General features: G+C 49.1%; 1 protein-coding gene and 1 non-coding gene across 5 annotated transcripts; one reads left to right on the top strand and one right to left on the bottom strand.

Moving 5' to 3' along the window:
* Positions 1-1,976: 1,976 nt before the first annotated feature.
* On the bottom strand, positions 1,977-20,399 carry PFAS (phosphoribosylformylglycinamidine synthase). Of its 4 annotated transcripts, none has more exons than XM_061143438.1 (29): positions 20,345-20,399; positions 17,783-17,855; positions 17,425-17,605; positions 17,205-17,340; positions 16,677-16,782; positions 16,110-16,299; positions 15,917-16,022; positions 15,209-15,349; positions 14,978-15,102; positions 14,677-14,805; positions 14,172-14,303; positions 13,901-14,029; positions 11,109-11,182; positions 10,841-10,997; positions 10,450-10,511; positions 10,141-10,302; positions 9,775-9,900; positions 9,515-9,646; positions 9,069-9,299; positions 8,753-8,933; positions 8,589-8,672; positions 8,208-8,363; positions 7,862-7,981; positions 7,445-7,590; positions 7,127-7,334; positions 6,877-6,968; positions 6,684-6,798; positions 5,872-6,195; positions 1,977-5,783 (listed from the first exon to the last, which is right to left on the bottom strand). In XM_061143438.1, exons 3-29 carry the CDS (start codon positions 17,564-17,566, stop codon positions 5,473-5,475), a joined length of 4,017 nt encoding a protein of 1,338 aa, XP_060999421.1. In that variant the 5' UTR covers positions 17,567-17,605; positions 17,783-17,855; positions 20,345-20,399; the 3' UTR covers positions 1,977-5,472. The 4 variants fall into 4 exon arrangements, with proteins under 4 accessions (XP_060999421.1, XP_060999420.1, XP_060999422.1 ...); XM_061143437.1 differs by lacking the exon at positions 20,345-20,399 and adding an exon at positions 20,106-20,322; XM_061143439.1 differs by lacking the exon at positions 17,783-17,855 and having other exon boundaries at positions 20,345-20,388.
* A 1,053-nt stretch (positions 20,400-21,452) lies between these two features.
* LOC133058207 (U6atac minor spliceosomal RNA) lies at positions 21,453-21,578 on the top strand. Its single transcript, XR_009693310.1, has one exon. It is a non-coding gene; the product is annotated as a U6atac minor spliceosomal RNA (small nuclear RNA).
* The last annotated feature ends 4,337 nt before the right edge of the window (positions 21,579-25,915 follow it).

Raw genomic sequence — 25,915 nt, 5'->3', positions numbered from 1 at the left:
TGTCACCTTCCCCAGATGTCGTATTTGGGAGTCGAGAGGGCTGTCTGTACTACTTAGGGAAAGGATCTAGGAGAGAGAGGAGTTCGCCTTGCTGTGAAAACAGGGTCAGCAGAGATAGTACTCAGTGGTAAGGAGAATAGAGTGATTCCCTAGTCCCTTCTGTTGGCCTGGATACCTTCCCAGGGGCATCCCAGGATGCTCCAGTGACATGGGCAGTGGGAAGCCAGTTGGTTAGGCTGTGAGGTTAGTGATGCCATTCCTTCTCAGCCTCCTTTTTCTGCCAGTCCCTTCAATGTTCCCAGGCTCTCCTCACTCCTCCCAAATAACCTTCCCCATACATAGACCAGTGCCTCCCAAACCTTCATCTCCATCCCAGATCTCTTTTTGTTGTTGTTGTTTTGGCTGTTGTTTTGGCTGTGCCACCCATGTCAAACCCACGCCCCCTGCAGTGGAAACATGTGTCCCCCCAACACCTCAAACTCAACAGTCCTAAGCAAAGCACATCATTTTCCTCCCATGCATGCACCATCTTCCTCTATAGTTAATGAAGTTATTGCCTACCCAGTGGTCCAAGCAAAGAATCTGCACTTCATCATCAACTCCCCTATCTTTCCTTCACATCCAGTTCCTGGTGATTCTACCCACCACCACCCTAGTCCTGACATCACTGTTTCTGTCTGGAGCATGCAAAGTACCTGAAGCAAGTACCAGCCCATAGTGGCTGGTACTTCTAGTAGGCTACTCACACAGGAAGGTCTTTCCTGAAGCCTGAGATAGGTCTCTAACCCAGGCCCCACCACAGCAGCGCCCCAGACTCTACCTTCTGGCTTATGGGCTTTCTCACATCCTCTCTTGTCTTCCTTCTCTGCAGCTGGAGTGATCATGTCTTGCTCTCATATAACCCCCTTCAGGTGGTTTATAAAATGCAGATTCCTTGACATGCTCTGTTAGGCCCTTAACCGTGCCTGTCCTGTTTTAATGTTCCAGACAGACTCATCTTTGTTCAGTTCCTTAACTCGCTTTACTGCTCGCCCCTGAGGCTTTGCAAATAACTTTAGCTTTCGCTCCCTCCCCACTCTTGTAACCAGCTGCTGCTCAATCCTCATGTCTGTTAATCTGGGGAATCTTCCCCTGATCCTGAGAGTCTGGGCCGCATCTCTTGCTGTGAGCTCCCACCTGTACCCTGAGATTCCTCTAAAAGAGATTTCATTGAAATGATTTGCTTCATGTCTGTCTTCCCTCCGTGTGCGCACCTGCCCAGGGAGGAGGCCCTTGCCAATTTTCTTACCTGGGTGACAGGTGGGGCAGGACTCTTTCACACCCTTTGTCCATGTAGCCACCGACTGTTCCTCCAGCCTGACCAGGCAGACAAAGTTGTACAAAGCCACCACTTCTGGGGGAAAATGGCCCATAGTGGCTGGTACTCCTAGTGGGCTACTCACGCAGGAAGGTCTTTCCTGAAGCCTGAGATAGGTCTCTAACCCAGGCCCCACCACGGCAGTGCCCCAGACTCTACCATCTGGCTATCTGCTGCCCCCAAGCGTCTAACGACAGGCTGAAGATTTCTTTGATTTCTGCGCCAGCGTTCTGAATGTAGCACATGCTGGAGAAATAAATACATCTTATGGGGTCCTGGGGCCTCTGAAGGCTCAACTGCTGAAGATGTCCTCCTCCCACAGACTCACAACTGCCTGGCGCCCCTCTCTGGGAAGGTCCTATCTGGACCTCTGCACACACAACCCCCTCTTTTTGCCTGCACCCCCTGGAACCCTCATTCAACACATATCAGACGCACACTGTTTAGTGCTTTTTCTGTGAAACTGAAGGGGGCTGTTGCCTGCTAGGCAGATGTTAAATTAAGAAAGACTTACTGGTTCTCCCCATCTCTCCACCCCACCCCACCCCCGCATCTGCCCCAACACATGCATATATTGTCCTTCATTTGACACAATGACAAGAGCTTGCGACTTTTTTTTTTTTCATTTATTTTTATTAGTTGGAGGCCAACCATTTCACAACATTGCAGTAGGCTTTGTCATACATTGACATGAATCAGCCAAGCTTGCGACTTTGAAGAAAGGAAGTAAAAAGGGGAAATGATTGAAGGCTTGCAAAACAAAACTACCCATAAACTCAATTCATTAAGTTCACTCTTCTATTAAGGGAAAAAATATCAACCTTGACTAATTTTAACATTCTTATTTATTCATTTGTTCAATATGTATTTATTGAGCACCATGTAAGTGAAAGGCATTGTGCTAGGTGTTAGGATACAGTGGAGGGCAGAAAGGGAGTTCCTGCTCTCATGGACCACCAAAGAATTCCCTTGGTGAAACTTCCAAGATGGTGAGCTACTTAGGGAGCTGTGTAACAGGACAGTCACAGCAGTCATGAGAAACTTCTACATACACTTCTCTGGACAAACAAGCAAGGATGGCTGTCAGCAAGAAGTCCTGACAATGCTGCCTCCCGGAAATGTGACTTTAGGACAGTAGGAAGCAGATGTTGCAATTTATTTAACCTTAATTCTTCCTTTGTTTTAAAAAGGGGGGAGGGGGCTATCAAGTACCTTGCTGAACTCTTATGAAAAATAACTTAGATACATATAAATGCCTAGCATATGCTTGGTTCATGGTAGGTGCCATATACAGGTATTTTTTTGTTTGTTTTATTGAGATATAACTGACATTACATTATGTGAGTTTAAGGTGTACAATGTATTGACTTGAGACACAAGCAAATGATTACCACCATACCTCACACCTGGGCTTCCCAGGTGGCAATAAAGAACTCGCCTGCCAATGCTGGAGACAAGAGACGAAGGTTCGATCCCTGGGTCGAGAAGATACCCTGGAAGATGGCATGGCAACCCACTCCAGTATTCTTGCCTGGAGGATCCCATGGACAGAGGAGCCTGGTGGGTTACAGTCCACAGAGTCACAAAGAGTCGGAAATGACTGAAGTGACTTAGCATGCCCACGAATACCTACATCACATAATTACTATTTTTAAGATTTACTCTTAACAGCAACTTTCAGGTACACAACAGTTATTAACTGCAATCACCATACTGTACATTAGATCCCCAGAGGTTATTCATCAAATAATCTAGAAGTTTGTACCCTTTGACCAACATTCCCTTTCCCCCCACCCTCCATTCTAGTCTGTTTCTATGAGTTCAACTTCTTTTAGATTCTACATATAAGTGAGATCATACAGTACTTGTCTTTCTCTTATTCACTTAGTTTCATGCCTTTGAGGTCCATCCATGTTGCAAATGGCAGGATTTCCTTCTTTCTTGCAGCTATAATAGTCTGTTGTGTATATATACACACCACATACAGATCCTGTTGGACTATAAGGTCCCTGGCAGCACTGACAGTGTGTGGCACTGTTGCGAATCATTGAACATGAATGGAATGAAGGAAGGAAGGAATATTAAAGGCTCAGTGCAGGGGGATAAGAGTGCTGACCATTTCTGTCAGGAAGGGAGCTGCTAAATTAGGAGAAGCAAAAATCAGGAATACTGAATTCAGAGGCTGCACCAGGGCAACCCCTGATACAGCAAGAAACACTGTCAGAGAAGCTGCCAAAGTCTGTTACCACTTAGCACAGTGCTGCATTTCAAGAATCCATTTAAAAAGAAAGCTTCAGCTGCCTTTCAGATGAGAATGCTTAGGTCCTGACTTGTATGTTTTTGCCCACCCCCATCCCCTTAAACCCTGATGATAGGGGGATGGGACACAGGATATCCCCTCCAACCCCAGAAAAGTGACACGAGTGACGTGGTGCAGTGAAGTGGGGCAATGGAAACCCCCAGCCTGCATGCATCCTAACTTCCCAGATAGGCTCTTTCTCTGAAGCACATGATGCTTCCTGGGCCCACCAAGAACAGGACTAAAACAGATCCAACATCGTAAGACAAAGGGAGGCAGATTAATAAAATTAGCTGAGGTCTTTTTTTGGCATTTTGGTCCTTGTCTGTTCAAGACACATTTGGGAATATGAGGTACCTGATGCTGTGAAAGTGCTGCATTCAATATGCCAGCAAATTTGGAAAACTCAGCAGTGGCCACAGGACTAGAAAAGGTCAGTTTTCATTCTAATCCCTAAGAAAGGCAATGCCAAAGAATGCTCAAACTACCACACAATTGCACTCATCTGACATGCTTAGAGTAATGCTCAAAATTCTCCAAGCCAGGCTTCAGCAATACGTGAATAGTGAACTTCCAGATGTTCAAGCTGGTTTTAGAAAGGCAGAGGAACCAGAGATCAAATTGCCAACATCTGCTGGATCATCAAAAAAGCAGGAGAGTTCCAGAAAAACATCTATTTCTGCTTTATTGACTATGCCAAAGCCTTTGACTGTGTGGATCACAATGAACTGTGGAAAATTCTGAAAGAGATGGGAATACCAGACCACCTGACCTGCCTCTTGAGAAACCTGTATGCCGGTCAGGAAGCAACAGTTAGAACTGGACATGGAACAACAGACTGGTTCCAAATAGGAAAAGGAGTATGTCAAGGCTGTATATTGTCACCCTGCTTATTTAACTTATATGCAGAGTACATCATGAGAAATGCTGGGCTGGATGAAGCATAAACTGGAATCAAGATTGCCAGGAGAAATATCAATAACCTCAGATATGCAGATGACACCACCCTTATGGCAGAAAGTGAAGAAGAACTAAAGAGCCTCTTGATGCAAGTGAAAGAGGAGAGTGAAAAAGTTGGCTTAAAGCTCAACATTCGGAAAACTAAGATCATGGCATCCGGTCCCATCACTTCATGGCAAATAGATGGGGAAACAGTGGCTGACTTTATTTTTTGGGGCTCCAAAATCACTGCAGGTGGTGATTGCAGCCATGAAATCAAAAGACACTTACTCCTTGGAAGGAAAGTTATGACCAACCTACACAGCATATAAAAAAGCAGAGACATTACTTTATCAACAAAGGTCCGTCTAGTCAAGGCTATGGTTTTTCCAGTGGTCATGTATGGATGTGAGAGTTGGACTATAAAGAAAGCTGAGCGCTGAAGAATTGATGCTTTTGAACTGTGGTGTTGGAGAAGACTCTTGAGAGTCCCTTAGACTGCAAGGAGATCCAACCAGTCCATCCTAAAGGAAATTAGTCCTGGGTGTTCATTGGAAGGACTGATGTTGAAGCTTAAACTCCAATACTTCGGCCACCTGATGCGAAGAGCTGACTCATCTGAAAAGGCCCTGATGTTGGGAAAGACTGAGGGCAGGAGGAGAAGGGGACAACAGAGGATGAGATGGTTAGATGGCATCACCGACTCAATGGACATGAGTTTGGGTAAACTCCAGGAGTTGGTGATGGACAGGGAGGCCTGGCGTGCTGCAGTTCATGGGGTTGCAAAGAGTCGGACATGACTGAACTGAACTGAACTGAACTGATGAGGTACTTCTAAAGATACCCTGGGTACGAACCACGGGGCCTCCCGGCCTGCTTAGCAGCTGCCTTCCCGGGTCCAGTTCCGGGCATTGATGAAGAGCTGGAGCCAGGGGGAGGTGGTTAGAGTGTCAAATGGAGGAGGTCGCCAGGCCCACTGCCAAGGCCTCACAGACCGCTCCGGGTGAGGCATGAGGGCCAAGTGGCGGCCATCAGGGGAGCAGACACCAGCGACACCCCCTGGGGAGCCATTGGGATTCAGGGGGTACTGTTCCGTGGGGTTCCCGTCATCATCTGCCCAGTGCAGTGGAGCCAAGCCCCTGGCCTCCATCTGGGCTTGGAGTTCTGGAGAAGAAAATGCCATGTAACCTGTGATGAAGAGGGGACAAGGGATGTGAGAGCAAGCTCCCCCATGCCCTCCCCCTACCCTGGCCCTCAGGCCTCCCTGGAGCCTGACCTTCCCCGTGAGCGCTCCACACGGGCAGCACCGCGCCCTCCATCCCTCGCAGCATCAGGGCTGGCCCGGGCCCCACGCGCACGCTGGTCCAGCGAGACTCAAAGCGCCCAGACAGGTTGTGGTGCAGCAGGAGGCCGGGCCGGGCCGGCCAGGACTCCTGGCACATCTCCACTGCCTCCTCACTGGAACCGCCTCCCACCCAGCCCAGCAGGGCCAGCAGCTGACAGCCGTTACACACGCCCAGGCTGAAGGTGTCTGGCCGCTGCCGGAAGCGCTTCATCTCAGCCCCAGCCCGCGGGTTAAAGGTCACAGCAGCTGCCCAGCCTAGGAGGGAACAGGAAGCTGGGGTGAGACCCGGAGTGAGGGGGGACTGTCATCTTTCCGTCGTAGTGTGCCCTGTTAACACTCGCCCAGGATCTCCCCCACTCTGAGGAGCTCTGGGCGAACATCAGGGAAGAAGGTTTACCTGCTTGAAACAGGTGTTGCCAACTCCTGGGCCTAAGATGGCCCAGGACGAGCTTTCTGCTTAGCCAGCAGAGCATTTTCAAATTTTTTTTATTTAGTCGCCTAACATTTAACTGGGATTTTTGGGTTTCTCATGAAAAACATAAAGACCTGGCCATGCTGAGCGGCAGCTGCCGCATCTGACAGAGTGGCAACCAGCCCCCTGGCCTCATTAAGCTACCTGCAGGTCTTTGCTGGCTCCTGGCCAGCCTCATGGAGGTGAGAGGCCAGTTCTCAGGCAGGGAAGAGGGAGCTAAGGCAGGTCTTAGGAAGGTGGGGGAGGGGGTGAGCAGAGGCCCCATGCCCACCTTTGGCAGAGCCCAGGACGTCCGCGTAGCTGAAGCCGCCCACAAAGGCCACGCCGCGGAACGTGTCCAGCCCGATGGCTCCAGAGCACAGGTCCTGCATGGTCACATCCCACACCTGGCAGGAGGGGGAGGGGCAGCATCAGAAGGCCCATGGCCTGAGTCCAGCCCTGGCCCCACCAGGCAGCCCGCTCACCTCGAATCCAGCCAAGTGGAAGGCATCTGCCATCTCCCGGTCTCCATTACTGCCCTCTTCCCGAATGATGGCAACTCGGGGGGCAGGACCACCTAGGGGAGGAGCAGGAGTGTCCTTGGGTCAGAGGGCTACCTCTGCACCCCAGCCCCCTAGACACCTTGTCCAGGGCAGGACCCCACGTCCAGGCTCTAGGCTCCTCCCCAAGGCCCACAGTGCCAGGGAAGCCAAGCCTCTACACACACTCCCTCACCAGGCTCGCAAGGTATGGATGCTCTGGGAAAGGTAGGCGGCAGGCAGTAGGTGGGCCCTGCCCGCTCCCTCAGCCCTAGCTCTTCCTGGGCCACACAGTGTGGTTTTGCCTGTAGCCGGTCCAACTGGAAACTGGTCTCCTCCCAGAGGGCTCGTAGCTGCCCAACAGGTTCCTCCAGAACCACCGTCCTGTTCACCGACACCCGGACCTGGGTAGGGGGTGCAAATCTTTCAGGACGTCCACCTTGGGTGCCTCCAAGGCTGGCAGAGGCGAACCACAACCCGCCCTGTGCAGGCCTGGCACTCTTCACTTCCTCACCGTGGCGTGGGGCCCCGTGTCACCTGTGAGGCCCAGCTCTAGGCAATGGAGGCCAGCATTCCGGTAACGTAGAAGCACTTGGGCCAGGTCTGGCTCCTGCACCTCCAGCACCAGGCCTGGCTCCTCGGTGAACAGCACCGGCAGCACTGGGAGATAACAGAGGCGTCAAGGTGACTGGGGTACTGGCAGGGACTCAGAGGTGGAGTCGGGGGGTACGTATGAACAAAGGCAGGGATCAGGGTGGGGCGAGGCTCTCTCAGGGGTGCAGTTAGGAACAGAAATGTCACCTGGCTCAGTAATCAGAAAAGACAACAGGAGACTCAGGAGAGAAGGAGTTGGGGACACTCCAATCTTTAAATGAGGGACACAGGGTCCGTAGGATGGGGACTGGCAGCTCTGCTCGAATCTAGACCTCACCATCGACCCCAGGCGCAGGGATGTCCACCTCTATCCCACAATTCCCAGCAAAGGCCATCTCTAGCAGGCAAGTGATGAGACCTCCATCACTGACATCATGACCTGAGCAGAGAAGGCGGTCTGGAGGAAGGAGAAAAATGCTTAGCCATGTTGAGAGCCAAACCTGGCGGCCCCAACCCCATTTCTGGACAGTCAGGAGAGGGTAAGTGTGAGAATGTGGGCTTACATCAGAGAACCAGAGAGAAAGGGATCAGATCCCTCTTGCCCCACTCTCACAGGCTCAGCTGATGACCGCCTGTTTTCCCATGTCAGCCACAAGGAGCATCTCCCCCAGGACCCCACTCACCTTTCAGCAGCCCCTGGGTGATGTTGAAGGCTCGCACCAAGTTCTCGGGAACATCCAGGTCAGGAGGCTGCTCGCCAAGCTGGGAGAAGCACTGAGCCAGAGCCGTGCCTCCCAGCCGGTGCTGCCCAGGACTCAGAGGCACGTAGAGCAGGTGGCCTGGGAGGACAGGGATGGTGGAGGGGAGACCATTGGCTCAGGAGAACCCGTTCTGCCATGCAGGGTCACTGAGGCTCTCAGGATGTGGTAAGACACCCCAATCATCAGCCCCGGAAGGCACCACAGCCCCAGTGCTGAGACGACCTGAGCACTCACTAAGCAGACCCCAAACAAAGGACTGGGCTGTGAATACACAACACATGAAGGATGGGAAAGAAACCATACCTCTCCCTCCAGGACGCTTGAGGTCTGGGGTCACAGTGGCTGTAATGTCTGAGCAGAGAGCATAGGCTGAGATGACCAGTGACCCTGCAGAGCAAGGCGTAAGCATGTGAGGTGGAGTCCAGGCCCACAGGCCTGCCCCTTGCCCCCTGGCACCCAGACCTCACCAGGAGCCCGCACGGTTTCAGAGCCAACCCGGGCAGCCATGCTGAGGGAGTCCTTGCCACCGTCCACTGCTACACCCAGGGCCGCCATCACTGCCACCATAGCCTCACAGGCATCAGCCAGAGCTGCACCCTCCCCTGGGAGCTTGGCTGCCCACATCCAGTTCCCGCTGCATTTCACATCCTGGGAAGTGCAGACTTGCATTAGAGAGAAAAAAGCATGGTGTAGGGAGGCTGGAGGCCAGCAAGTAAGTGGATGGTCAATGTGGTTGTGTCCCACAGGCCTGGAGTTCCAGGCCAGAAGCCACAGGGGACTCACCTGGAGGTCGGTGACCAGAGCAAACACCAGGTTGGTGAGGGCTTCGGCCACAGCCAGCCGGGCGGCAACCTTGGGGTCCAGCAGGCTCTTTACTGGCTGCTCTCCCAGGGCTGTGGCGGCCCCTACAAGCTCCTGGTGACTCAGTGCCACAACCGCCACATCTGCCAGAGGGGTCTGCAGGGGTCCCACACACTGCTGCTGGGCCACCAGGCCGCCCACAGAACGGTCCACCTGCGGAACCAGGGGGAGCTGGCCAGAGGCCCAGGGACAAGGGAGCGGCCTGGATCACCCTGAACACGCAAGACTCGGGGGGTGGGCAGCAGGGGACCAGGCCTCTGTCCTGACCCTTCTCCCTCCCTGGTGGACCCCCGCAGCCATTCCTGGGGTGTGCGAGCAGAGGGAGGGGTGCAGAGGGCTAAGGGGGTGGAGCAGGGTGCAGGGAGGACCTTGTTGGTGAGGTAGCGCTTGCTGGCCACGGCAGGCAGCCTGAGGACCCGCGCCAGGGCCTGGCGCACGCTCAGCCCTGGGGGCAGAGTCAGAGGCTGCAGCAAGGGGAGACTCCGCTGGAGGAAGAACTCCTGCAACACAGATGGCAACAGGGGTGTGAGCACTGGGGCGGAGCGCTGGGCATACAGGTGACAAAGCACATGTGGGGCGGAGGGTGGAGACGGGCCAGGGAAGGGAGACGCCTCCTGCCCTCACGTACCTTCCGGGACATCTTGCCCAGCACCCAGTCCAGGTCCAGGTCCACAGGGGTTGAGGGAGGAGTGGGGGGCGCATCCTCCTGACCACCTGTGCCCGTAGGCCACTCCCGATCATCCACCAGCACTATCTGTAGACCAAAGGGACACCACCCAGAGGGGGTGAGGCTATGACCACCAACAGGGAGTGAACACTTCTAGAAAGCACGGCAGAAGTGCTCTTTCCACCCCATCTGGCTTCTCCTATTGAGCCCCCTGCCCCCTCAGCCTACATGCTATTCCCCACGGCTCCCCTGTGCTCATCTCTTTCCTGGACTTGGCAGCTCAAGTCCACCTACAGTGCCTACTACCGACTCCCCGGGCCAACTCACTCTCCTGTCTCCAGTGATGGTGCCCACAAAGCAGACTGGGCAGCGTTCCCGGGCGCTGACACGACTCAGGAAGTCCCGGTCAGAGGGCCTCAGCAGAAGCGCGTTTGACTCCTGGTACTCGGCCCCCCAGATTTCCAGGGCATTCAGGGTTGGGTCCCCCAGCTGCACATCCATGAGGGAGAACGAAAAGGAAGGGTCAGCGGGTGCTCCCAAGTCGTATGATCTTGCTGGGAGTGAGGGGCAGATGGGTGGGGCTGCTGGGACTGGCAGGGGCAGGGAGGCGGGCAGATTTCATGGAGGACGACCCACCTGGAAGCGGCTGGTGTGAATGATGGCTCCAGCTGGGTCACTTAGCTCCTTTAGGACATTACCTGGTGGGGGCATTCCCAGGAGAGGTGCTCACAAGGCCACGGTCAGCACCGGGCAAACAAAAGGCCATTCCCAGCCTCCCAAGGAGCCCTTAATTCCATGCATTGCTGTTTGAACCGCTGCTGCACCCTCTCCACCAACTATCCCATGGCAGCAGGCTGCCATCCTTAACCCTGGGTCTGTTCAGAATGTGTAGTGGGTGGAGAATGGGACCCTGAGCTGGCAGGTTGATTGCAGATCCTCAACCTAAACTGATTGCTGAGCCTCTCCCTAAACTGAACCAAGCAGAGACCAGGTAGGCCCGGTCCCTTGTCCCAACCCCCTTTCTCACCATTGCCACCAGCACCCTGGTCATGAAGGCTGCAGATGGGGTTTCCCCCAGGGGCCTCCACACAAGCCCGGATCACACGGTTCATCTTCTGTTCCATCTCCGGGTCTCCCCGCTGCACAGCCCCAAAATCCAGGTCGCTGGCATTGTCTCCCTGTACCTGCGGGGACAGATGGCATAGCTCAGTTCAGAGGGGCTTGGAGCTCACACCCCACCCATGCATGGGGCCCTGAGAGATCATGGAGTTGGCATCTGGGCTATTCCCACTTACCTGCACAGACGAAGCAGCTCCGCCCCCAACTCCAATCCTGTAGACAGGACCCCCCACCTTCACGACATCCATGCCTGTGAGGAAGGAGGGCTGAATCAGAGCACTCAGGGAAGGACAGTAAGTACAAGTAGGAAGCAGGGTGAGGATAAAGGGAAGGCAACATTAGAGGTATCTGTTAACATTCATTGAGTTAAATACACTCCAAGGAATTTACCCTCCAATTATTCACAGGTGCAAAATTGCCAACGAACAAACTTAAACAATAGCATTATCTGTGTTACTAAAGACAAGAAATAATCTACATGCTAATAACAGAGAACTGGTTAAATAAATTATGGTATAAGCCATACAGTAAAAAACTAAGCCACTGCAAAGAAAATTACATATGAATATAATGAAGTAAAGTGATTTCATCAGTATGAAATGATTTCCAAGCATATTGCTAAGCTGGAAAAAAGCAAGGTACAGATGTATATACACCCACTTAGAACCCCATCAATAAGAATAAAATACTTAGGAATAAACTTAATAGAAATGTAAGACTTATACACTGAAAATTATGAAATACCTTAGTATGCCTAAATAAACTGAAAAAGATCTGATGTTTATAGATTGGAAGACTTAATATTGTTATGATGGCAATACTCCCCAAAGTGATCTTCAAGTCAACACAATCAGCCACCTTTTTCAAAGAAATGGACCAGATGACCCTAAAATTTATACAGAAATCTGAGGGACCTAGAACAAAGCCAAGACAATCTTGAAAAAGAACTAAATTAAAGGACTCATATTTTCTGCTTTTAAACTTACCACAGAGCTAAAAGGTTTTTTTCAAAAAGGGTTGTTAGAACAACTGGATAATCACATGTCAAATAAGGAAATTGGATCCCTACTTCATACCATATACAAACTTCAAAATGCTTCAGAGACCTAAATATAAGAGATAAAAGCTAGAAAGTATTACAAGAGAATATAGAAGTCAATCCAGGTGACCTTGACTCAGGCAATGGTTTCTGAGTCATGGCACTGTAAAGCCAAAAGCCACAAAACAAAAATAAACAAACTATATTTACCAAAATTAAAAACATTTGTGATTCAGGGGACACCATGAAAAAAGTAAAAAGACAACCCACAGAATGGAAGAGAATACTTGCAAATCATGTATCTACCTGATAAATGGTCAGTATCTAGAATACACAAAGAACTCTTAGAACTCCATAAAAAAAAGGCAAATAATCCAATTTAAAAGTGAGCAAAGGGGCTTAACAGATATTTCTCCAACAAAGACATAGGAATAGTCAACAGACATGGAAAGATGCTTAACATCATGAGTCCTTAGGGAAATGCAAACCCAAACCACCATGAGATACTATTGATACTTCATATGCATTCTGATGGCTATAATCAAAGAGATAGATAATAATAAGTGTTGATGAGAATCTAGAGAAACTGGAACCCTCACACACTGCTGAGGGGAATGTAAAATGGTGCATCTGCTTTGGAAAACATTGTGGTAGGTTTTTTTAAAAGACTGAGTACAGTTATCATGAGACCTAGCAAGTCTACTCCTAGTTACGTACTTGAGAAATAACAACATAAATACAAAATAAAACTTGTACACAATTATTTATAGCAGCATTAATCATAATTAGCCAAAAAGCAGAAACAACCCACTTGTCTACCAACTGATAAATGGATAAACAAAATGTTACAGGTACATAACAGAATATTAATATTATTCAGCCATAAAAAGGAAAGAAGTACTGATACATACTATAATACGAATAAAGACATCATGTTAAGTGAAAGAGGCCAAACACATTTATAACAGGGAAATCTTTAGAGATAGAAAATAGATTACAGGTTTCCAGAGGCCAAAAGAAGGAGCATGGGGAGTGACTGCTTGTGAGTACAGGGTTTCTTTCTGGGGGTGATGAAAATGTTCCAGAATCAGTAGTGATTAAGGCACAACTTTGTGAATATACTAAAAACACTAACTTATACACTTTAAAAGGGCACACTTTATGGTACATGAATTATATCTGAATAAAACGGTTATTAAAAAAAAATAGGTGGGGAATTCCCTGACAGTCCAATGGTGAAGACTCTATGCTCTCACTTCTGGGGCCCTGGGTTCAATCCCTCATTGGAAAACTAAAATCCCATCAGCCGTGTGGCACAGCCAAAAAAAAGTGTGTACACATGCTAGTTGTTTTAACAGAGGAGGCAAATATACACATGGGTCTGTTAATGTATGCAGGAAGTACTTCTGGCAGGGTACAAGAATAACCAATTAACATTGCTTATCTCTAGGGAGGGAAACTGGGTGGCTGGAGGTCAGGGAGAGCCGAGTTTTCACTGTAAAATCTTTCTTTGCTTTTTAAATTCTGAGCCATGTGACTGGTCACCCATTCAATAAATGGCACCCAGCCTTTATCTTGATTCTACCACAGGTCCTAGCACGGTGCTCAGCACCCAATGGGCCCTCAGTAAATGTTGACCAACTGAACTGAACTTGCAGATAAAAACGGAGGTGCTGGGTAAAACACTGGCTGCCTTGACTCAGCAGGGTGGGCCCCTGCCAAGGAGAAGTCAACTGGGGAAAGGACAGAGGCCTCACAGACTGAGCCTGCCCAACTGGCATAAAGCCCTACCCTGCCTTAAAAGCCTGTCCAGAGGAGAAGAGCCAGGAGCCAGGAGATACAAAACAAACCGCTGAGATTCCACCCCTGCAGGAGCCATGTGCTGGGGAGACAGCTGGTGGGACCTGGAGAGAGGTGGGGGGCTCTTACCTGGCTCTGGGGGCTCCTTGCTCACATGCTCAGCTTCCATGGACCCAATGCCTCCACTAAACATGATGGGCTTGATCCACTCACGCCGCTGGCCGTCCGGGAGCTGAAGGCCCAAGGAGCGGGTAAAGCCTGGAACGTGGACGTCAAAGGGAGAGGGCACAGGATCTAGTCAACCAGGCGCCTCAGAGCTTACTGGGTCACACACCCCACCCTGCCTCTGGGACTAATATCCACGTCAAAGATAACAGTCCCCTACACCCTCCAGGCTCACCAGCAAGCACTGGTTCCCCAAACTTGTTGCCGTAATCAGAAGCCCCGTTACTGGCCTCAATGGCAATCTCCAGGGGTCGGGCAAAGTTTCCTGGATACTGGAAGCTTGGATCCTCCCAGGGCATACTGTAACCTGGGTAGGAAAGAGGAAGATGAATGGACAGTAAAGATGGAAGTCAGACGAGCCAGGACCCTTTAGGAAGAGTCTGATTCTTGGGATCAGAGTTCTTAACACTTTCTAAGAAATTGGATTTTGGGGGCAGTTGATGGTCAAACGTCCAACTCTGTATTAGGTTGTTTTTGTTTAAGAAAATTGTAGTTCTGCAAAGCGAGACGTAGGTCTCTCTTGGCCTATTGTCCTCATGACCATGGCTGGGGAAAGGCCAGCTACTCTAGAGCCCTTTCTCCCAAGAAAAGGTGCCCATGATGACCGCTTAACTTAGGAGATAAAAGTGTCCAGTGCCTGCCAGGAGGAGGCATCTGGGTAGAGAGCAAAGAGATGGGACCTGGGATGTGCAGGTTTCCAAAGCAGTAGCCAGCAGTGCCAGCCACCACGTGGGCCCCTCGGCCTGTGCACTGGACATCTCGGATCCGGCCCCCTGTGCCAGTGGTTGCACCACTGAAGGGGGCTACTCCTGTGAAGAGAGAGGGAGAGGTATGGCTATTGAAGAGCAAGGTCCGCCACTGACCACGCCACTGAAAATAAGGACATGCAGTCAACCTGCTGGTCCCCAGGGTGAGGGGGGCTGGGACCTTTGCCCCTCCCTACACTCTGATCTCACCTTCCCTCTTGGGGACTCAGCTCACCTGTGGGGAAGTTGTGTGTCTCTGCTGTGAAGACAACATGTCTCAGCCCCTGACGTTGCTGGAAGGAGCTTGGCCGTGTGGGGTCCTTGGGCTGCAAGAATCGGACTTCCTTCCCCTGGATGGCGCTGTGAACACATCGTTCTGGGCCTGGCTTCCTTGCTGGGATCTGCACTTACCCCAGTGGAGCCTGGGGCACCCTGTCCCCTGTGCCCAGCCAAGGGCACTACCCACCTGCTGTTGTCACAGAACTTGAGGACATTGTTGGGGTTGGAGGATGCCTGGGTGCTCATGATGGACTCAAACAGCGAGTGTGGGAGCTCCTGTCCATCCACGTGGAGTCGACCCTTGAAGAACCAGTGTCGGCTGTGCTCGCTGCCGGGACGATGTGGGGAGGGGAGAGCAGGGCGGAAACATGGGTCATGTCTCAGGCCTTGCCACCTTTTCTCCTCACCAGCATAAAAGGCAGAATAACAGTCAGAGGTCAAAGCACATTTCAGAAAGTCATAAGCTTCCAATGGTCTGTCATTGTGGATTATCCTGATCCAGAGTGAAGATAAAACCAAGATGTGATGCAGACTATTGGATGGATGGGGAACTCAGGCACTCAGACTCAGGGAGGCCCCTAAGCCAAGAAGTCACGATAGTGGTAAAAAACCCACCTGCCAATTCAGGAGACATAAGAGATGTGGGTTCAGTCCCTGGGTCAGGAAGATCCCCTGGAGGAGGGCATGGCAACCCACTCCAGTATTCTTGCCAGGGAAATCTCATGGACAGAGGAGCCTGCAGGCTATGGCCCATAGGGTCACCAAGAGTCGGACATGACTAAGTAACTAACACTTTCACTTTCTTGGGCCAAGAGAGAGCCATGGAGGGTCCACTATGATCATCTCTTCTAACCTCCACAGATTCAGACACCAGAATGTCCCCATCCCTCCCCACCTATTGGACTGAGCCAAGTCAAAGACTTCCACAATGCTGGGGTTGCGCTGCAGCTCCTGGAAGCGCTTGGTGTAGAAATCCAGGTCCCAGGAGTCTAGGGCCAGACCTAGGAGACAACCCCAGAGAAGCTGGTTGTGGGACACTGCACCCTTACTCCGCTGGCCTAGGCCTTCCTTCAGGGACCCCTGCTTACCTAGCTCCTGGTTGGCTTTCTCCAGGGCAGACCGGCCCTCAGCCAGTATGTCAATTGGGCCGCTCAGGGGTGCTGGGATACACCCTGAAGAGAAGCTCTGGATGGGCTGGGGGAAGCGCTGCTCCGTCATCCGGTCTTGCAGGGTAGCCAGGGCAATGGCCTCCAGGTCAGCTGAAGGTGGGTGGGCAAACTAGGGGTGGAGACACACACCGAGGGCAAGGGGTACAGGGTTGAAGAACGGACAAAATGGTCCACCCTCGGTCCTTCAAGCCACACAAGGCCAGCCCAACGCTAGCCTCTCCAGCACCTTTGCTCAGATTAGAAAAAGATGCCCCTTCCAGGCATGAGTGCCTGTCAGCAGGCACACATTAGAAACAGGAGCACAGGCTGGATTTCTGTCCTATTTACTTCTTGACCAGGCGGCCTCAAGCAGTGAACAAGCTGCAAATAGGGCAGGCCTCAAATCAGAAACTGCGTCCCCTGCTTCTCATCATTTTCTTGGATTGTAGGACCCAATCTCCGCCCACTTCCTCCTCTGGTTCCCCACCTGGTTGCCTACTGTCTCACCGAGAGTAGGTAGCGCCGGGTTGGCTCCACGCGGTCCACGGCCCCCAGCCCTGCAGCCTGGCACACTGACACGATGTTGCTGGATGTCGGGGTGGAAAAGTTCAGCCTGTGGATTGATTAGGACCAGATGGTTAGGACCTGAGCCCCAGCTGAGAAGGTGGATCCTGCCCACTGCTGTCCAGCCAGTCTCCAACCTCCACTCCCTACCCCCATCCCCGCCCATAACACTGGCCTCCAGCCTTAGACTTGGGCACTGAGAAACGTGCTTTCAAAGATCATTCATATCAAACCATAACTGTTCCTGCAGAATCAAAATGTTTCATTTTCAATGTCTAGGAATGCAACTTGTTATATTTCCAGAACAAGCCTGGGAGTTGGCTCAGTCTTCTAAGTGGGGAGTGGGATGAAGGGAAAACAAATCTCCCAAGGATCACAAGAAGAGAAAGAGGCATGAGAGTGGCAGGGGTGGCAGAGTGTTTGGAAGGGCTCTGGACCATGGAACAAGTTGCTCGAGGCTGAAACACTTGCCTGGGTCCAACCTCCAGCAGCAGGTCTGTGGGGCCAGGATTGAGCCAGGACTCCTTAGCAACATCGTCTAGTAACAAGGGGCAGCCAAATAGCCATGTCAGCTTCTTCATCTCCTTGTTGCTCGGGAAGGACTCAGCTGCAGGGAGACAGGGCAAGGAGACGTTGGGACACTGCCGCTGGCGATTGGTACTTCGCCCAAGAATCCAGTAACTGGCCCAACCTGTCCAGTTCACATTGTAGCACTGCTCGGTCTTGATACCCTGCAGCTCTGGCAGTTCCCTTTGCAGCTTCCTTTGAATGTATTCAGAGGCTGCCCTCTCGTGGCCAGAGGGGCGGACATAGAAGTGAAGGACGGAGGACATCTCTGCAGGTGTCCCTTGCTAGAAAGATGAGTTAGGTTCCTAAAAAAAAAACATGAACTAGAGCCTATCTGTTGAACTGGTTTCAAGTTCAGTTCAGCTGAGGCTTTGGAGGCATTAGGGATGGGGTGGGGGAAAGTAGTGGGGGCATTCAGGGATAAATGCATCCAGACATTTCCAGTCCAGTACGGTCAAGGCCAGGGGACTGGGGATACCAACCTAGCACGGTGGGAGTGGGAAAGACTTCCTAACAGAAGGGCTTCCCTGGTGGCTCTGCTGGTAAAGAATCCGCCTGCAATACAGGAGACCTGGTTCAATCCCCAGGTTGGGAAGATCCCCTGGAGAAGGGACAAACCTAGCATGGTGGGAGTGGGAAACACTTCCTAAGGGAAGTGGCATCTAAGTGTAAACCTAAAGGATGAGCTGGACTGGGCTGGCCAGTAAAGTCAAACGACAGTTCCTCTACTTCAATGTTTCAAAATATTATGTCCCTGTTCAAGGTAAACGCAAAGCCTGACAGTCAAAGACCCTCCAGGTCTATCCCCAACTACTTTTCAACTTCTGATCCCATTTCTTCTCAAAAGGACCTTGGCTTTACTCACTAAACACTGCCTGGCCTCCCCACCATTCCTTTGCCCCATCCTAGAATGTCTATGACTAATGCTATCCTATCCAAAGCTTTCCCATTTGTCAAGGTCAGTACAGGTTGCACCAACTCTGAAGCCCTCCTTGCTGCTCCGGTGCTGAGGGACACCTCCCTCCTATGTGAGCGGAGAGCTTCTGATTCACACCATTCATTCAGCTCTGATCACTCTCTCTCTCACACACACGTGCACACAGCACTCCCAGGTGTACAAAGCCTCTTCCCAAAGAAGTGGGAAGCTCACTGCCTCACTTCTTCACTTGGACAACTCACAGGTATCTCAAATCTAACTTACTCAAGGCTGAATCTGACTATTCTATCAAGGTCACTGAATGAAGATTACAATGTTGCCAATCTAGAGGTCACTTAACTTCTTACCTTATTCTACCCCTCAGCAGCATGACTTACTCATTCCCTACTTCTTAAAACACTCTCCTCTCTTGGCTTCCTGACAACACTCTCCTGGTATTCCTCTACCTCTGGTTGCTCCATCTCAGTCATCTGTGCTGGCTCCTACTCTTCTTGTTGTTGTTTAGTCGCTCAGTCATGTCCGACTCTTTATGACATCATGGACTGTAGCCCACAAGGCTCCATGGATTTCCGAGGCAACAATCCTAGAGTGGGTCGCCATTTCCTTCTCCAGGGGTTCTTACCAGCCCAGGGATTGAACCCACATCTCCTGCACTGGCAGGTGGACTCTTTACAGCTGAGCCACCAGGGAAGCTCCTACTCTTCTGCTCCACCTCTAAACAGTGGGTGCCCGAGGCTCTGCCCTTTGTTTTCTTTTTGTTCTTCTTTTTGTTCTCTGCCCTTTGTCTTTCTAAATGCTCTTCTTAAGTGACTTCATTCAGACCTGTGGCTTTAAATATCATCTCTTAGACTGAACCAATGAAACTGCCATCATTCAACCATTTTTGACTAAAAATTACAATTTCACACAATTTGAGTTGATATATACCAACAGATTTCATAACCTTATAAAGACTCGGACACAACTGAGCGACTTTCACTTCACTTATTCAACTCTTGACTCTCCCTGAAACTCCAAACTAGCACATGCAAATGCTTAGTTGACATTGCCACAGAGAAGTCTCATAAACACAGGATAGCCTGCTTTGGTCAAAATAGAAATTTTGATTTATCGGTTCTCCAGACCTTCAGTTCCCATTTCCCATCTCAGTTAACACAACCCTTATCCAATCTATTGCTCAAGCCAAAAGCCCAGGTGTGTGAATGCCAGGTTGAGTCCAACTCTTTGCAACCCTATGGACCACAGTCCACCAGGCTCTTCTGTCTATGGGATTCTCCAAGCAAGAATACTGAAGTGGGTAGCAATGCCCTCCTCCAGGGATCGTCCTGACCCAGGGATGAAACCCTGGTTTCCTGCACTGCAGGCAGATTCTTTGCCGTTGGAGCCAGCAGGGAAGCCTTTCGGTTTATCAACCCAAAAAATCTCAAAAACTTGTAGACTGACAAATTCCAGGACAGATCTCATTTCAGCTACGGGTGCTCCTGCTAGATCTTGAATCTTAAGGCCTTTTTAAGCCCCTACCCCATGCTAACGATCTTTTAAATTTTTTATTTTTATTTATTTTTTTGCCGAGGTTTGTGGGATCCTAGTTCCCCGACCTGGGATTAAACTAAGGTCCTCGGCAGTGAGAGCGCTCAGTTTGAATCACTGAACCGTCAGGGAATTTACCTTATGACCCCTTCTAAAGTTAGACGCCTCAGTTGTTCTCCATACCATAGTTCCTTCACAGGAATGATTACATCCCGAAATCATTTTGAATATTAAACCAGTTGACTTTCGTCTATCGTTCCCAGTGAAACAGACGCTCCAAGAGCACAGACACAGGATTGTCTACACCAGGGCTGTCTCCCCAAAGACCAGCATGGTACCTGACATAAAACTGGACGCCAACAGATTATTTCGGTGGTTGAATGAATTGTTAGAGAGGGGATGAACCAACAAACACAAATGGACGCCTGCACTAAGGCAGGAAAGCAGGCCTCCGCTACGCGCAGCTCTGCCTGGTGGGGATCCTGCAGCCGCCCAAAACAAGCTTGGCGTGGGTGGCTACGGGGTGCAGTTTGTACGGGTATCCGAGTTTGCGAACGCGCGCGGCAGCCTTACGCACGTGGTAGCACTTCTCGCAGTCCGTCAGGGCCTCGAATTCTGGCGCGCAGATCCACGTCATCCGCATGCGCCGCAGGAAGAGGAGGAGTCTAAGGGTGCCCCGCCCCTCCCTCTTTCCCTGGTGTGGGCTTCCACAGCATTTCTCCGTCAATTCCTAGAGCAACTTCTACACCCAGTAGGTTAATTCCAAGAATATATATTCAGTTAACGTTTGTGAAAATAAAGTCAGTTTCAGGTCCCCGCTTCTCTTGTCCCCGTGCAAAGTGTGAGGAAAACACTGAATGCAGGAATAAAACACACCTTTCCTGTCCAAGACTCAGTCCACCCCCGCCCCCACCTTACTCGCTTTACTTGCTTTCTTTCACTTTTGTCTTTTCTGAATGAACTCATTTATCTTTTTTAGCGGAGTGGGAGACCTATATTTTTTAACTTCTGGCTAGTTAAGACAATAGTAATAATGATCAGAAGCATTTATTGAAGAAGTATATCAAGGCTGTTGATTGTCACTCTGCTTATTTAACTTAAAAGCAGAGCACATCATGTGAAATCCTGGGCTGCATGAAGCACAAGCTGGAATCAAGATTGCCGGGAGAAATATCAACAATCTCAGATATGCAGATGATACCACCCTAATGGCAGAAAGTGAAAAGGAACTAAAGAGCCTCTTGATAAAAGTGGAAGAGAAGAGTGGAAAAAATTGACTTAGAACTCAACATTCAAGAAAAAAGAAAAAAGATGAGAACAAAAAAAAAGAACTCAACATTCAAAAAACTAAGATCATGGCATTTGGTCCCATCACTTCATGACAAATAGATGGGGAAAAAATGGAAACAGTGACAGACTATTTTCTTGGGCTCTAAAGTCAGGGAAGATCCCCTGGAGAAGGAAATGGCAACCCATTCCAGTATTCTTGCCTGGAAAGTCCCATGGACAGCGGAGCCTGGTAGGCTACAGTTCACGGGGTCGCAAAGAGTCGGACACGACTGAGCGACTTCACTTTTCACTTTCAAAGTCACTGTGGATGGTGACTGCAGCCTTGGAATTAAAAGATGCTTGCTCCTTGGAAGAAAAGCTATGACAAACCTAGACAGCATATTAAAAAGCAGAGAGTGTTGTATGAAAGGAGAGAAGGTTAGCACTCCCCTTGACAAGGATGGAAGAGGCTCTCGGGCCTGACAACAAGCATACGGTTAAGGCATTGCCACCTACTTCCTGGCATCTAACCACTGTTTTTTAGAAAGATGGTAATGATAACCCAATATGCAAAACAGAAAAAGAGACACAGAAGTACAGAACAGACTTTCGGACTCTGTGGGAGAAGGGGAGGGTGGGATGTTTCGAGAGAACAGCATGGAAACATGTATATTATCTATGGTGAAACAGATCACCAGACCAGGTTGGATGCATGAGACAAATGCTCGGGCCTGGTGCACTGGGAAGACCCAGAGGGATTAGGTAGAGAGGGAGGTGGGAGGGGGGATCGGGATGGGGAATACATGTAAATCCATGGCTGATTCATGTCAATGTATGACAAAAACCACTACAATACTGCAAAGTAATTAGCCTCCAACTAATAAAAATAAATGAATAAATAAATAAATAAATCTGACCAAAAAAAATAAATAAAAAGTAGAGAGATTATTTTGCCAGCAAAGGTCCATCTAGCCAAAGCTATGGTTTTTCCAGTAGTCATGTATGGATGTGAGAGTTAAACTATAAAGAAAACTGAGCGCCAGAGAATTGATGCTTTTGAACTGTTGTGCTGGAGAAGACCCTTGAGAGTCCCTTGGATTGCAAGGAGATCAAACCAGTCCATCCTAAAAGAAATCAGTCCTGAATATTCATTGGAAGGACTGATACTGAACATGAAACTCCAATACTTTGGCCACCTGATGTGAAGAACTGACTCATTTTAAAAGACCCTGGTGCTGGGAAAGATTGAGGGCAAGAGGAGAAAGGGGTGACAGAGGATGAGACGGCTGGATGGCATCATCAACTCAGTGGACTCAATGGACATGACTTTGAGCAAACTCTGAGAGATGGTGAAGGACAGGGAAACCTGGCGTGCTGCAGTCCATGGGGTCACAAAGGGTCTGACATGACTGAGCAACTGAACAACTACAAACATATATGATTGTATTAATCAGGATCCTATCAGAAAACAGCACACTCAAAAAGGTTTAGCTGGTAAGAATTTAATAGTCTACTTAAAGAGAGATGGGCAGGATTAAGGAACAACAAAGTGCAATGGGCCACCCAGAGCCTGGCAACAGCATAAAGTGGTTAGCACCTCCAAGCTTGAAATTACGAAGGGAGAAATGTTGTTATGAGCTGGGAGAGAGGTAGAGCCATGAAAGAAGGGTGTTCAGTAGACCAAGGAAGCTACTGCCACAAGCTCAGTGTTGAGGGAGAAATAGAATAAACTGAGTTCTCTCTCCTCCAGTCCTGAATCCCCCTGCAAAATGTCTCTGTCTCCCAATAGCCAAACCTAACTTGAAACCTGAGGGCAAGAAAGCTGAAATGGAGTGCTAGGACTGGTACTATGGTACCCAGTCCAGTGGTCTTTCTAAAGAGTCAGGCAACACAGAAATACTCATAGGAAAAAGTTAAAGCCTTTATCCTTATCCCTCTCCTGCCCCATTCTCTTCCCCTCCCCAGTATAGGGCCAAGCCTAGGGTGAGGTAAGTGAGGTACTTAGGACGCAACATTTAATATATTTTAGGTGGCTCCCTTACCTCACCCTAATTCTATCCCTGTCCCAGACATAACAGTTATTACCTGTTCGGTAGGTAAGATTCCAGACTGTATTTGTGACTCACTTCTGACAGAGACCACCTGTTGACTCTTGGCATCTGGGTACTCCTGGACTTCTTCCCCTCCAGCCACTCTGCCGGGAGCCTGCACACGAGATCCCACCCATGACAAGGTCATGAGGGAGAAAACCTGACAGGCAAGGCAGATCAGGTTTTCAGGGATTCTGAAAAGCTGCCGCCCGGCGCTCACCTTAAAGATGATATCTGTCTGATGCTTGCTTCAATAGACTACTCCCTAATTTCTGTGACACAGGCAGAAGGCCTTCCCCGATCTCTTCCCAAATAAGAATCAATTTAGAACTTTAATCAATAAGTTTCCCAGGTGGTGGTATTTTATGAGATTATCCAGGGTGAAAGGAGTGTTTTAATTTAAACTCCTTTGCTGGTATTTTAGTTTGTTTGGCAAATGCATTTATGCCCTTGGTACTAATATGCATGATTGCTTATAATACTCTAATCATAAAATAACATAAAGAACCTGATCATATAAAGGCCCTAATACACATAGAGCCCTTCGGGGAGTGAGGAAGCCCTATTAGAAAACATAAGAAAAATTATTCTAGAAGTGGTTATTGGGTTAACATTTGCTTGCTGTGTTTTTACTCTTAATGTGGTAAGGTTGTGCAGTGGAAACCATTGTTGATATGGTTATAGATCTAGAAAAATAAGAGCTTAGCCCTAGTGTGGTAACAATGAGATGGTTGTCAATTGTCACCCAGGAGTGCTAGGCAGAGGCTGCCTCACCAAAGTCGCAGAGTCATTGTGGGGTAAACTTCTTAGATAAACGCAACTGACAACTTCTGCAGAAGGATTAATTTTTATGTTAACAAAGTTATACTTCTACTCTGTACTGTTGCCCTATGAGACTGCTACCTTTCAGTTAAGGTCACCATAGAAACAGAAAATAGGTTTACATTCACCTGACCTGCATAAAATGTTAATGGGCCCCAAGGCCAGAAGATAATGTACAAGACCCTCATAAACAAAGAAGTATGCAGAAAACACCCTGGTTTCATGAAGAACAAGCTGATGTAATGTTAAACTATCTTCCCCTTAGAAATGTACTAACTTAGGGTATAAAAGCTATGGTAAAAAATAAAGCATTGCCAGACCCTGCCAGACCCTGCTGCACCCCCCGTCTGGTCTCTCTCTCTTTCTCTCTCTCTCTCTCTCTCTCTCCCTCAAAGACTTGGCCCTATCAAGGCTGGTCTTACGTGTCTTCCCTCTCTCTCTCTCTCTCTCCGACGCCGTTCATCCTGAGGGTACCCCTTGGATCCTGCCAAGGCTGGACCCCGGCACCACTCCCTGGTTCCATCACATACCTGATTTCCAGCTCCTTCCAGGGGTTTGCTCAGCTCTCTGTCTGGTCCTGTCTCTTCCACATTCCAGGTTTCACTTTCATACAGTGACTTCCAGATTCATCGGTTTGGTCCTGATCCTTCTGACTTGGTTCCTGTATCTCCAGCTGCCCCCTGAACAAGCAAAACCTATTCAAAATTACTTGATCTGAGACAGCTCCCAATTCTCCATACTCTCCCCAACCCCAGACTCTGTGACAGACCTTGGGGCCCTCTCATTTGATCCTGCCTGCTGCCACCAGATTAAGCTATTAACCTAACATTTAAGTCATACCGATGAGAGTGATCATGGATCCAGTTCAACTTTGTCTGATCACTGTAGACTAAGCTCAACTCTCCTTTTTATGAACTATCAAAAGTAAATTGTAGGATATAGAGCACATCTTCATGGACTTGGTAAATAGAGGGGGGTCTTCTAGATCTGAGAAATACTGAATGCATTAGGAATGATTAGGTTTGGGATTTTGACTAGGCTCTGACTGGTGTTCTAATTAGGGAGTCAATGTGGTTGGAGTGGAGTGCAAGAGAGGTTTCACCTCCTCTGGAGGAATCTCTCATTCCTGTTCTTTTGGTGAAAGGGGAAGGGACATATCTCTGATGTAATAATGGGAAATAATTGCAAACATATATTTACCTTATAAATAACTTGGCACTAACATTGTAAATAAAATATACTTCAATAAAAAATACAATTAAATTTAAAGAAATTTTAATTCTACAAGTTATGGTACCCCCTAATTCAACTTCATTCAATACAAGCTAACTATTCCTTATTGCATGAACTAGTTATACATTGTGGTGCCAAGTTATTTACAATAAATGTGTATTCTATCTTGCTCTAAAAACGATCTGAAGCTGCTGCAAGTATACAATGGACTTTGATGCTCCTCTTTCACTTCGTACCTTTAATTTCCCCTCCTTCCCTCCAGCCTCACTGACTTCTTGCATTTCTTTCCACCACAAAGCCTTTGTTGTTTCACCTGTCCATTCTTTCTCTGTAATCCCCATCGTATGAATCCTTCACTTCTCTCAATTTTTTTAAATAGAAAAATCATTGCTTCAGTAAGGCTTTCACTATATAAAAGGGACACCCCTGCATTCCACATTACCTATAACTCATGTTCTACACATTTTACTTTACTATTTCCCCCATTTGACTATGAGTACCTAGAAGTTTTAATCTAGTCTATTTTTCTTCGTATTTGCTGCCTAGAACAGTACTTGTCAAACAAGAACCTGATAAATTTTTTGTGGATTTAGTAATGAAAGCCTCTTCTCTTCCTAGTCAACCAACCAATCAACCCATGGCTTAATAGGCAGAGTGCACAGAATTCATGCAACTATGTGTCAGCACTATTCTAGACTTTGGGGGTATAGCAGTGAAGAAAGCAAATAAAAATC

The sequence above is a fragment of the Dama dama genome, chromosome 5, assembly GCF_033118175.1.
Source record: "Dama dama isolate Ldn47 chromosome 5, ASM3311817v1, whole genome shotgun sequence".
NCBI classification, from domain to species: domain Eukaryota; kingdom Metazoa; phylum Chordata; class Mammalia; order Artiodactyla; family Cervidae; genus Dama; species Dama dama.
This window is presented reverse-complemented; position numbering and strand designations above follow the sequence as displayed.